Source organism: Eleutherodactylus coqui, chromosome 8 (assembly GCF_035609145.1).
Source record: "Eleutherodactylus coqui strain aEleCoq1 chromosome 8, aEleCoq1.hap1, whole genome shotgun sequence".
NCBI lineage: Eukaryota > Metazoa > Chordata > Amphibia > Anura > Eleutherodactylidae > Eleutherodactylus > Eleutherodactylus coqui.
In genome coordinates, this window is record NC_089844.1 from 20,306,658 (window position 1) to 20,318,970 (window position 12,313).

Sequence of the window (12,313 nt, forward strand, 5' to 3'; positions counted from 1 at the left end):
ACAGGAGGAGCGGCATTATTCAGTGGCCACCAATGCAAGCCCCTGTTACCCTCCCTGTCCCGCCTTCTCTCCTCAGGGGTGAATGGACTTCCTGGGATGAAAGGAGAACCCGGACTCCGTGGCCTTCCAGGTGCAAAAGGAGACACGGGCCCCTCTGGCCCACCAGGTACAAGCCTCTTCCATAGACATGATATGTGCCCCCCACTTCTAGTAGGCGGCCAACTAGTGCGGAAAGCGTAGGAGGAGGGGCGGGGTTTAGGCTGCCGCCATTTTGTTGGCAGGAATCTCCTAGTACCCAGCATTGGTACTCAGCGGCACCAACTATTGCTATCTCCCTGACCTCCGCGGCCCAGTAGGGGGCAGGATTTGTGGCAGAAGCAATCAGACAGAATATACAAATCTGCATACGGGCACTTTCACACGGCCGAGAAAAGCGCACGAGATTTGTGAGTTTTAAGACACAAATCTCGCATGAGTATGATTGGGGTCATATACAGCAGACATTTTTTATTTTCCCACATTGCATGCGGGCAAAAACGGTGGCATGTCCTGTCTTTGGGCGCTCCCTCTGAACATCTCGCCCGTGGTTTTCTGTAGGATCAGGAAAAACGTTGCCTGTGATGCGAGGTTTACCTGAAGTGATGCCAAGCGTTCTTGACAGAAAAACGCTTCGCATCAACGGAAAAATCGCGTGTTCCTGAGCGTGATATCGGGCCGAGTTTCACAGCTTGCTGACTTCCAAAGATATCTAGTTTAGTAGTGATATATCCCACATATAGCTAAGAAGACCCGTCACCCAGCTCTCCCAGGACCCTGAACGGCAACACTGCGGAGCTGCAATGCTGACCGCAGACTATATAATAGATACACATGATATACAGGGGCAGAACTATATCTTATATATCCAATATGTCCTCCATCGTAGCCACAGAGGCGTCGTCAGCCAGCTCTCCCAGTACCCTGAAGGACAGCACAATGGTGACCACAGACTATACAATAGATATACACGATGTACAGAGATAGCGCTATATCTTATATATACCATGTGTCGTCCATCACAGCTTCACGGAGGCTCCCACCCAGCTCTCCACTGATAAATCCCCAACTCTCATATCATGATGCAATTAGTTCAATGTCCATTCAGGAGCCTAGAAAAGCTGGAATGGACAGTGATCGACCCACAGCGCTGCACCGATTCTCTATTTAAAGGGCCTATAACAGCACTTTTCGACATAGCTTATGGGGCTTAAAGGCGCTGACAGCTTCCCTTTGAGGCCGGAGGCAAACGACCGGATTTGAATTGCAGAATCCCCGATCGTCACCCGCACTGATGATCCGCGGTATTCCACACCCATTGATATAATGGAACATTCGGTTTCCGCCAGCAGACTTAAAATCGCAGCATGTTCTATCTTGGTGCGGACTCCACATGGACAGCCTCCATTGAAGTCAATGGAAGCTGTCTGCCCCGCAGCCCATCCGCAGTTGACATTGCGAATAGGTCACAGGTACCCGCGTCATCGCCTAGCCACGGCGCAGGAAAAACAAATATTAAAAAGTAACCTGTACTACGCATGACTGATAGCGAGCGTCCGCGATCATCCGCAGTACAGGAAAAGAAGGTACACAGGGTCGCCGGCCGCGGTCAGAGCTGGATTCCGCTGCGGGCTCCCACATCTGGAATCCATCTTGTTCGTGTGCTGCCTGCCTTAAGGGGGGACTACACAGAACAACTATCCTCCGAATAGGTGCTGGATAGAGCGAATGGAAGCGCAGTTGTTCCATGTAAACACGGCCACCAACCGGGTGATGAAAAAGAATTTAGTCACCAATCACTTTGCTTCAGCTCACATAAAAATGGGCGCTGTTTGATTAAAGGGGTTGTCCGAAATTTAAAAAAAAAGTTTTTCCCAAAGGGGTCCTCCAGGGTGTAAACCGGTCCCTGCTGATGTCATCTTTACAACCTGACCCGTCTCCAAACAAGCTGCAGCAGCCAATGGCAGAGCTCAGCAGTCGCGGCTGAGCGCCGTCATTGGCTGCAGCGGCAGGTTTATGGGACGTCACAGGCGGATTGCAGCCTGGAAAAACCACAGCGGAGACCGGAGCCGCGGGCGGGGGGGTAAGCTCTTTATTATGTTTAAAAAATGTTGCCCTCCCTCTTCTCGCTCATTGGTTCCCAAATACACATAAATACGTGAGCGGTCCTTGACTGAGCAGTCCCTGCTGGTCTTCAGAAAAAAAATCACTCGCGATGGAGTCTTCAGCTGGTTTTGGTCTTCGAAGATATCCTTGCTGCAGCACCAATTGTTCAGTCGGGCCAGCGAGAGACCGCCCCACGAGGGTTGTTGCAAAGACCACTAGTACCTCTTAATGTGCGTTCAGTGAAGTCAGCAGTCAATGAGCATTCGGGAGGGGGTGTAACTGGGGTCTCACCGTTATGTTCTGGAGCACTCGGCTCATCGGGTTCTGGACTATTCTGTCGGAGAACACTCATTAAGTATTGTATTGTGATTCTCTCTTAGGAGCCCCTGGGACCCCCGGACGGAATGTTCAAGGTAAGTTGGGGTTGGATACATAATTTTGGGGGTTCAGCAGCAGAATCCTAAGGTGATGATTACTTTATCAGCCGGTTAGATGGCGGCTGAGAACCGCGGGAGGGGATGGATCCGCTTTTCTAGTGCATTTATTTTTGACTCTTGGTTTATGTGGAATCTCAAAGGCAGAAGTCAGAATCTCCACAAGAAGTTGGATTCTCTGTGTATTAATTTCTCTTCGGTCTTCACAGACAATGTACGAATTATTGGAGGAGCAAAGGGTCGAGTGGAGGTGAAATACAACGGAGAATGGGGAACCATCTGTGATGACTCCTGGGAAACTAACGATGGGAAAGTCATCTGCCGGATGTTGGGGTACTCGAGGGTTGTGAGCGTATTCACGGCATCAGCAGGTGAGTTGCCTCACACACAGCTGCCTTAGCCATCGCCATAATACAGAAGCGCACAAAGCTCGAGGACTTCAGTGTCATTCCCTAATACTATGCGGAATAGGTGAAGATGTTAATTAGAACATCCTTAGTAGTCTATGGCAGTGAGGGGGTTCATTATTAGACCTCTTGTGGTCCAGGTCAGTGAAGAGGCCAATTGTAAGATTCCTGTTGCTCTAGGACAGTGACAGGGCTATTTTGAAGATCTGGGGCCATGTAGGGCAGTAAAGCAGTTAATTGGAAGATCCCTAATGGCTTATGGCTGTAAATGAACTAACTAGTGGTTTACGGATATACTGATGTTAAACAGAAGATCCCTTGTAGTCTAGGGTAGTGAATGGGTTAACTGGAAGTCCTCTGGTGGTCTAGGTCACTGAATGGGTTATTTGGAGGATTCCTTGTGGTCTAGGCCAGTGCAAGTTATTGGAAGATGCCTGGTAGTCCAGGGCACTACAGAGAACAATTGTCAGATGCCTGGTGATCTAGGTCAGTATAGGGATTAATTGAAAGATCTGTGGTGGTCTAGGACAGTACAGGGAATAATTGGATGACTTTGGTGATCTGGGGCTGCACAGAGGACAATTTTAAGATCCCTGATGGTATAGGGCAGTAAACAGATTAATTGAAAGATCCTTGATTGTCTGTGGCAGCATTGGGGTTAATTGGAAGATCCCTGATGGTCTAGGGCAGTAAAGTGGTTAATTGGAAGATCCCTGGTGGTCTAAGACAGTACAGGTAATTGGAAGATCCCTGGAGGTCTAGGGTTTGTCCCCGGTTTCCAGTAGTTCCTAACCCAGGCCCCGCGATGTGCTGCTGTAGCTTTAGAGCCGTCCTGTGTCATGGTGTTCAGCTTGCATCCCTGTGAAATCATAGACCGGATGATGTGGACACATCACATCCACACACCTCTCTGCACAAGTAAGGCTCTGCCATACTACAACCTGATCATCGATCATGTGACCACTCACCCCATTATTTCGTTCATAGGGACTGGAAAGATCTGGCTGGACGATGTGCAATGCACCGGTGATGAGCAGAGTATCCTGCTATGCCCGAAATCAGCATGGGGAACTCATAACTGCAACCACAACGAGGATGCCGGGGTCGAATGTGCCTAAGAGAGTGCGAGCTGCCCCTTCACGTGGACCTTAAAGGAACTGTAAACCCATATAGCCATAAAAGTGGTCATTACTGATAGGCTTCGGGGTCGAGGGGTGTGGGGGTCTGTGCCGTACTGATTCCCCTGCTCTCTATGATCCCGGGTACCTACAGCCAGTACTAAGGGGTGATTATTACATACGGTCTTGGGCCGTGGCGACTCAAACGAACCTCACTGTTTCCTCATGGGGGAAAGCTCACAGGAATACCAGCACATTCTTCTGATTGTTGCTAGTCGCCTGCGACTTTCTTCCCTACAACAAAACTTTGAGTTTGTTTGGTGGTCGCGGTTACTCATAGTTTTTGCCATAAATGTTGTGTAGTCAGAAGTTGCTGAGGACCCCTTCTACAGAGAATAAATCCATATGCAGTGAACGCCCCCTAATGGTGGCTGAAGGAAGTCAGCAGAATGGAGTCTGAAGATGGAGACATCATGTGATTAATCACAATTCTAGACCTGATCTGTAATAAAGATGTTCTGTTACTCTGTGTGTGTTCTCTCCAATCCACTACACGGTGTCCGGAACGCTGCAGAACTGATGACTGTGTATGCATTGCATTAGGAAACTCCTCAGACTTTTTCACTTTTTTTTACATTTTGTTATATTGTGGCCTTGTGCAAATGAAAAAAAAAAGAATCAAGTTTTCCCCCCTCATTCTGCACTCAGTACCTCATAATGACAAAGTGACAACAGAATGTTAGAAAGCTTTGAAGATTTTTTTTTTTTATTAAAAACTAACATTTTGCATTGACATAAGTATTCACACCCCTTAGTATGACACTTGAAATGTAGCTCTGGCGCTCCCGTCTCTCTTGATCATCTTTCATATGTTTCTACGCCTTGATTGGAGTCACCTGTGGTAAATTCAGTTGATTGGACATAATTTTAAAAGACACCCCTTGTTTATGTAAGGTCTCACCGCTCACAATGCATGTCAGAGCTGACGCCAAGCCATAAGGAAGAAAGAACTGTCTGTAGAGCTCAGAGACTGGATAGTGTGGAGGCTCAGATCTGGAGGCTACAGAAACATTTCTGCTGCACTGGAAGTTCCCTGGAGCCTCCAAAATTCCTACATGGAAAAGGTTTGAAACAACCAGGACTCTTCCTAGAGCTACCGATCCACCAAACTAAGTGATTGGGGAGAAGAGCCTTGGTAAGAAGTGACCAAGAACACAATGGTCACTTTGGCTGAGCTCCAAAGATCCTGTGTGCAGATGGGAGAAACTTCCAGAAGGTCAACCATCACTGCAGCCTCCAGCAATATGGGCGTTATGGCAGAGCGGCCAGAAGAGTGTGGCTGCTCTTACAGTAAAGTGATCACACTATGGGAGTTTCTACTGTAAGAGCGGTCACACTATGGACCTCTGCTGTAAGAGCGGTCACACTATTAAGGTCTCTGCTGTAAGAGTGGTCACACTATAGAGGTCTTTACTATAAGAGCGGTCACACTATGGACCTCTGCTGTAAGAGCGGGCACACTATGGAACTCTACTGTTAGAGCAGTCACACTAGGGAGGTCTCTACTATAAGAGCGGTCACACTATGAAGCTCTATACTGTAAGAATGATCACACTATGGAGCTCTACTATAAGAGCGGTCACACAATGGAGCCTCTACTGTAAGAGCGGTCACACTGGAGCTCTCTACCGTAAGAGCGGTCACACTATGGAGTCTCTACTGTAAGAACAGTCACACTGCGGATTCTCCACTGTAAGAGCAGTCACACTGTGGAGCTATACTGTAAGCGCGGTCACACTATGGAGCCTCTACTGTAAGAGCGGTCACACTATGCAGCCTCTACTATAAGAGCGGTCACACTATGGAGCTCTACTGTAAGAGCGGTCACACTATGCAGCCTCTACTATAAGAGGGGTCACACTATGGAGCTCTACTATAAGAGCGGTCACACTATGGAGCTCTACTATAAGAGCGGTCACACAATGGAGCCTCTACTGTAAGAGCGGTCACACTGGAGCTCTCTACCGTAAGAGCGGTCACACTATGGAGTCTCTACTGTAAGAACAGTCACACTGCGGATTCTCTACTGTAAGAGCAGTCACACTGTGGAGCTATACTGTAAGCGCGGTCACACTATGGAGCCTCTACTGTAAGAGCGGTCACACTATGCAGCCTCTACTATAAGAGCGGTCACACTATGGAGCTCTACTGTAAGAGCGGTCACACTATGCAGCCTCTACTATAAGAGGGGTCACACTATGCAGCCTCTACTATAAGAGCGGTCACACTATGGAGCCTCTACTGTAAGAGCGGTCACACTATGCAGCCTCTACTATAAGAGGGGTCACACTATGCAGCCTCTACTATAAGAGCGGATACACTATGGAGCTCTACTGTAAGAGCGGTCACACTATGGAGCTCTACTGTAAGAGCGGTCACACTATAGAGCTCTACTGTAAGAGCGGTCACACTATGGAGCTCTACTGTAAGAGCAGTCACACTATGGAGCCTCTACTGTAAGAGCGGTCACACTATGGAGCCTCTACTGTAAGAGCGGCCACACTATGGAGCTCTACTGTAAGAGCGGTCACACTATGGAGCCTCTACTGTAAGAGCGGTCACACTATGGAGCTCTACTGTAAGAGCGGTCACACTATAGAGCTCTACTGTAAGAGCGGTCACACTATGGAGCTCTACTGTAAGAGCAGTCACACTATGGAGCCTCTACTGTAAGAGCGGTCACACTATGGAGCTCTACTGTAAGAGCGGTCACACTATGGAGCTCTACTGTAAGAGCAGTCACACTATGGAGCCTCTACTGTAAGAGCGGTCACACTATGGAGCCTCTACTGTAAGAGCGGCCACACTATGGAGCTCTACTGTAAGAGCGGTCACACTATGGAGCCTCTACTGTAAGAGCGGTCACACTATGGAGCTCTACTGTAAGAGCGGTCACACTATAGAGCTCTACTGTAAGAGCGGTCACACTATGGAGCTCTACTGTAAGAGCAGTCACACTATGGAGCCTCTACTGTAAGAGCGGTCACACTATGGAGCTCTACTGTAAGAGCGGTCACACTATAGAGCTCTACTGTAAGAGCGGTCACACTATAGAGCTCTACTATAAGAGCAGTCACACTATGGAGCTCTACTGTAAGAGCGGTCACACTATGGATCTCTACTGTAAGAGCAGTCACACTATGGAGCCTCTACTGTAAGAGTGGTCACTCGATTGAGATCTACTATAAGAGCAATCACACTATGGAGCTTCTACTGCAAGAGCAATCACACTATTGAGATCTACTTTAAGGGCGGTCACACTATGGAGCCTCTAGTGTAAGAGCGGTCACACTATGGAGCTCTATACTGTAAGAATGATCACACTATGGAGCCTCTATTGTAAGAGCGGTCACACTATGGAGCTCTACTGTAAGAGCAGTCACACTATGGAGCTCTACTGTAAGAGCGGTCACACTATAGAGCTCTACTGTAAGAGCGGTCACACTATGGAGCTCTACTGTAAGAGCGGTCACACTATGGAGCCTCTACTGTAAGAACGGTCACACTATGGAGCTCTACTATAAGAGCGGTCACACTATGGAGCCTCTACTGTAAGAGCGGTCACACTATGGAGCCTCTACTGTAAGAGCGGTCACACTATAGAGCTCTACTGTAAGAGCGGTCACACTATGGAGCCTCTACTATAAGAGCGGTCACACTATGGAGCCTCTACTGTAAGAGCAGTCAAACTATGGAGTTCTACTGTAAAGGTGGTCACACTATGGAGCTCTATTGTAAGGGCGATCACACTATGGAGGTCTCTACTGTAAGAGCGGTCACACTATGGAGCTTCTGCTGTAAGAGCGGTCACACTATGGAGCCTCTACTGTAAGGGCGGTCACACTATGGAGCTCTACTGTAAGGGTGATCACATTATGGAGCTCTACTGTAAGGGCGGTCAAACTATGGAGCTCTACTGTAAAGGTGGTCCCACTATGGAGCTCTATTGTAAGGGCGATCACATTATGGAGCCTCTACTGTAAGGACGATCACATTATGGAGCTCTACTGTAAGGACGATCACATTATGAAGATCTACTATAAGAGCGGGTTACACTATAGAGCTCTACTGTAAGAGCAATCACACTCTTGAACTCCCCTAGGTGGTGCTGGTGAGCTAAGTGGAGCTCTGTACACTGCAGGTAGGAGTCTCTGCAGGATATGTGCCTGGAGTCTCTCCCTAGGGAGGTGAGAGGTTCTCTGGGATGAGTTTCAGCTAAAAAAGAATCACTGTTCCTTGTAGGTGCAGTGACAGAGAAGCACGGCTGGTTCCAGAAGGTGGTTCAGGTAACCCTGGATTAAGATGGTCTGAGAGGGTTTGCCAAAATGTGGACCCTGCTGCAGGAACCTGCACAGAATTGGTGAGAGCATGGGGAAAGGAAACCGTGAGATGTCCTCATCCTGTACTGTTGGGGTGAACACCGTCTGGGGGACCCTGTTAAAGACTACAGTATGTGGATTAAGCTTTTTAATAAAGAATATTAGATGACCGGGAAGCAGTTAAAGAAACTGCAGGACGAGCTTCAATCTGCTTGAACAAAAGCAAATAATACATCTCAGGAGAAAAAGGAGCTGTACAATCAGCCGAAGTACAGAGACTTGTCATCAAAGGCATAACTGCCAAGAAGAATCTCATCCTCCAGGAAAGCGGCCCGTTTGCCGAGAGATTGAGAAACCAAAAAAGGTTTGATGCAATGAGAAACCCAACAGAGCGAGAACTACAGCGGGTCTGTTTGTCAGATGAAAGTGATCAGGAGGAATTAGAGGAAGAATTGGCAGAGGGGCTCGTGCTAGGAACAGCCATGTGCAGCAGCAATGGCGTCTCCATGTGGAACGCCAGAGGAGTTACTGCGCAGCACGTAAAGTTAGTCTCCAAGTGAGGAGAAAAAGGAGACCCCTATGGAGTTCCAGAGCGGTGGGGAGACGTCATCTGGAACCCCCGTGAGACAACCTGAACCAGCAGGTTCTTCAGATGAATCATCCCAGGAAAGTAATGATTACATAGACTCTGGCGGTTATTTAATGGCTGAGATAAAAATAATTGAATCCCCGGTGGACTTCATACAGTTCTTTGGGGAAGAATTACTGGACACCGAGGGAAAGAAGAGGCGAAGGAAGAAAAAATGCAAAGCAGCTGAGATGGGGAGATCAAGATATGTTCCGTTTTCCATTAATAAGAATATCCCCGCTCTTCAGGAAAACCCAATATTGGTAGTGGTGTCAGGATCTGAACAAGTAGGGTATAATGATAAAGCTCTTAAAGTAGTGGGAACGATATGGAGGTGGAAGTTAAGGGTTTCCCCGCTGTTCAGACTAGCCTGATACCTGCAGTGGTGCCAGGGCCTAAACAGGGGGGAAATAGTGGTGTGTCCTCGGCCAAGAATATGCAGCATGCCCCAAGGAAGGAGTGTGCAGTACAGGAGAGACATCCCTGTCATCCTCCAGCCCCCCTGTTCAGATCAGCCTGGTACCTGTCATAGTGGTGGCATCTGGGTAAGGGGGAAGTCTAGTGGCCCAGCGGGTCCTACAGAACACTCATGGTACACTTCTTCTGTTTCACCTGTCTGAATGCCATCCCTGGATCCAAAAGGTGCAGTCTGTTGGAGAGACCCAGTGTCTCCCCTTCTGCTCTAGTCATAGAGCTCAATCCTGATGTCAGCTGGCCTCCCATTGGCTGACAGTCAGGTTTAATCTTACTGGTGCAGAGCCCAAGGGCAGGAAGCAAAGATACAGGTCCCTATGCAAGAGTGCGGGAGAGAGAGAGGTTATAAAAGGAAGTGACGCAGAGCACATAATCAGACACAGCCAAATGTGAGCAAGGAGTGCTTGCAGTTCCGTGGTCAGAGAGAAGGAGTAGTTCCGTGAGTTATCGTTTCCCAAGGTCAAGTGTGGTGACCAACCTGCTCCCTTGGCATCCCACAGCAGAGACAACAGCAGATCCTTTCAGAGGTCCATCTTCATCTAACAGTGAGTTATAGCTATCTGGTGAAGTACAAGATAGGATTAGCCATACAGCCACTTCTCCCTCTGCTTCCTTTTTAGGATTTTCCTACAGTCAAATCTAACCAAATTGTTTCATCTAAGTTCAATAGTGGGGAAATTGTTCAGTAAATCAATCTTCAGGAAAACAAGAGAGACAGAGAGAGACCGTTAAAGTTAGAGTATCATCAATTTGTCATTACTGTGTCTTGCTTGTTATTACTGCATTCTTGAATACGGAATGTTTTGATGGAACCTATCGGAGAAGAGGAAGTTCGAGTGGCCTTTGACAGGCTTACGCTCAAGAAAATGCCAGCTCCGAATGGCTAACCATCCAAGTTTTATAAGACCTTTAAGGAGCATCTGGCTTCTCTGCTCTGATAATTCTGTTAAAGGATAAGGATCTGTTCCGGATTGAGAATTGGCATCCTACAGCGTTTGTCAATACGCACTGGAAGGTTCTGGTTAAGATACTTTTCAGATTGGTAGTTTGCCCCAGGCTACTTTCATGAGCTCAGCACTGTTCTGTTCCAGGCCGAAGACCTTTTAGCGCTGTACTGCGTGTCCGGGGGCTGTGGAACAGGGCAGGATGGGTAACTGGAAGCAGTTCTTGCTGTCCTCGGATCAGACAAAGGCTTGTGATATGGTTAATCATGAGTACCTCTGGTCAGTCCTTCTGAGATATGGTTTACTGGGAAGGTTTGTAGACTGAAAAAGGCCAGCCAGAAGGTTGACCAATGGAAGGGATGGTCTCATTGAAACTTTCCTGCTCCCTTTGTTAATCTACCAGGGCAGTGTGTGTGTCTTGCCAGAGCCTCTATGGTCACGGGTCTATATTCTGTTTTTTCAGCTGTTATGGGGAAATAGGCTAAAATTAGTTGAGTGTGAGGTCACATACCATAAAGGAGACTAGGAGGATTGGGTATGGTCAATCCTGTGGTATTCCTTGTGAATACCTTTCTTAAAGTAACTTCTGGAAATCAGGAATGGCTTCCTTGTGGTTAGCCTCTTCCAAGGCATGGTTTCAGCCTTTCTTCCAGAAATGGGAGACAGAAGGGCAGATAAAAGACTTTCATACAAACCCATGGACATCTCCGCGGCTGAGGCTTTCGGGCTGAAGAGATCAGGACCCTGTAGAGGAGGCTTATTGACAGGAGGGTGTTGGTCTCCTGCCTTCAAAAAACACTGGCCCTCAGTGATTGCCCAAGCCAGGACCTAAAAGTAGGGTTAGCTTTGCTGAATTCAGTTAGAGTCACATTGAAGGACTGGGATTTGGCTTGGTGCGCTTTCCATGGTAAGTTCGATATGAGAGACAATTTGAAGAATAGGAGCTCAGAAGAAAGGGACTGTCCCAAGGAGGAGTGTGGCTCCATATTAGAGACTATGGAGCACTTCCTGCTTCATTGTCCTTTTAGTATAGAAGTTTATAGAAGGGAGGGCACTTCCACCGGTTGGCCTCAGCTAGCTCTGTTTTTTTATGCTGAGTGGGCATGTGAGGCATTTCGGGTGGTCGGGAGAGATGCACTTTATACCGAGTTAGTCTAGTGGTTAGGTATTACACGTCGCACGCCAGGTGTTTAGGTGAAGGATAAAGGGCTTACAAATACCGGACTTGGATCCTATGGCTGAGTGTTTTGAAATTGTAGTATTGTATTATTAAAAAAAAATAAAAAATTGATGTCTTGATATTAAGGCATCATATGTTCTGTAAATATGGTGAAACATCAAGTGTATATGGTATATAGTGAGTAAAGTTTAAAAAAAAATATATATATATATATATATATACACAGTATACGGGTATTTTGTGTTGGTATTGTATAATATCTATGTGTTATGTATAGTTTATCTAGAGGGGGAGGGGTGATGGTGAGTGGTTTTAATAGTTTAGATGAATAATGCGGTAGGTAATATGGGGTAAAATAGAAAGATGGCCGGCATGACCTTCATCATAACCTTTCCCATGATTTCTTTGTTATAACTTCCCCACCATATTTACCAGCAAATAATATATATATATATATATATTCTCCCATTTCAGCAGCTATGCCAATTCTAGTTAGATAGGGCCTAAGTCAACCTCTTCAGGTTAAGCCAGGATCAATATGAAGTTCAAGATGGCAAGCAAGCTCAAACAAGTCTGAGGAAACACAAGAAGAGGTTTTAGTTAGTTT

At 47.2% G+C, this 12,313-nt stretch overlaps 1 protein-coding gene across 1 annotated transcript; it reads left to right on the plus strand.

The window, feature by feature from the left end:
- The first annotated feature begins 79 nt into the window (after positions 1-79).
- LOC136577442 (macrophage receptor MARCO-like) lies at positions 80-4,593 on the plus strand. Its single transcript, XM_066577335.1, has 4 exons — positions 80-166; positions 2,523-2,555; positions 2,786-2,947; positions 3,971-4,593. Exons 1-4 carry the CDS (start codon positions 97-99, stop codon positions 4,099-4,101), a joined length of 396 nt encoding a protein of 131 aa, XP_066433432.1. The 5' UTR covers positions 80-96; the 3' UTR covers positions 4,102-4,593.
- The last annotated feature ends 7,720 nt before the right edge of the window (positions 4,594-12,313 follow it).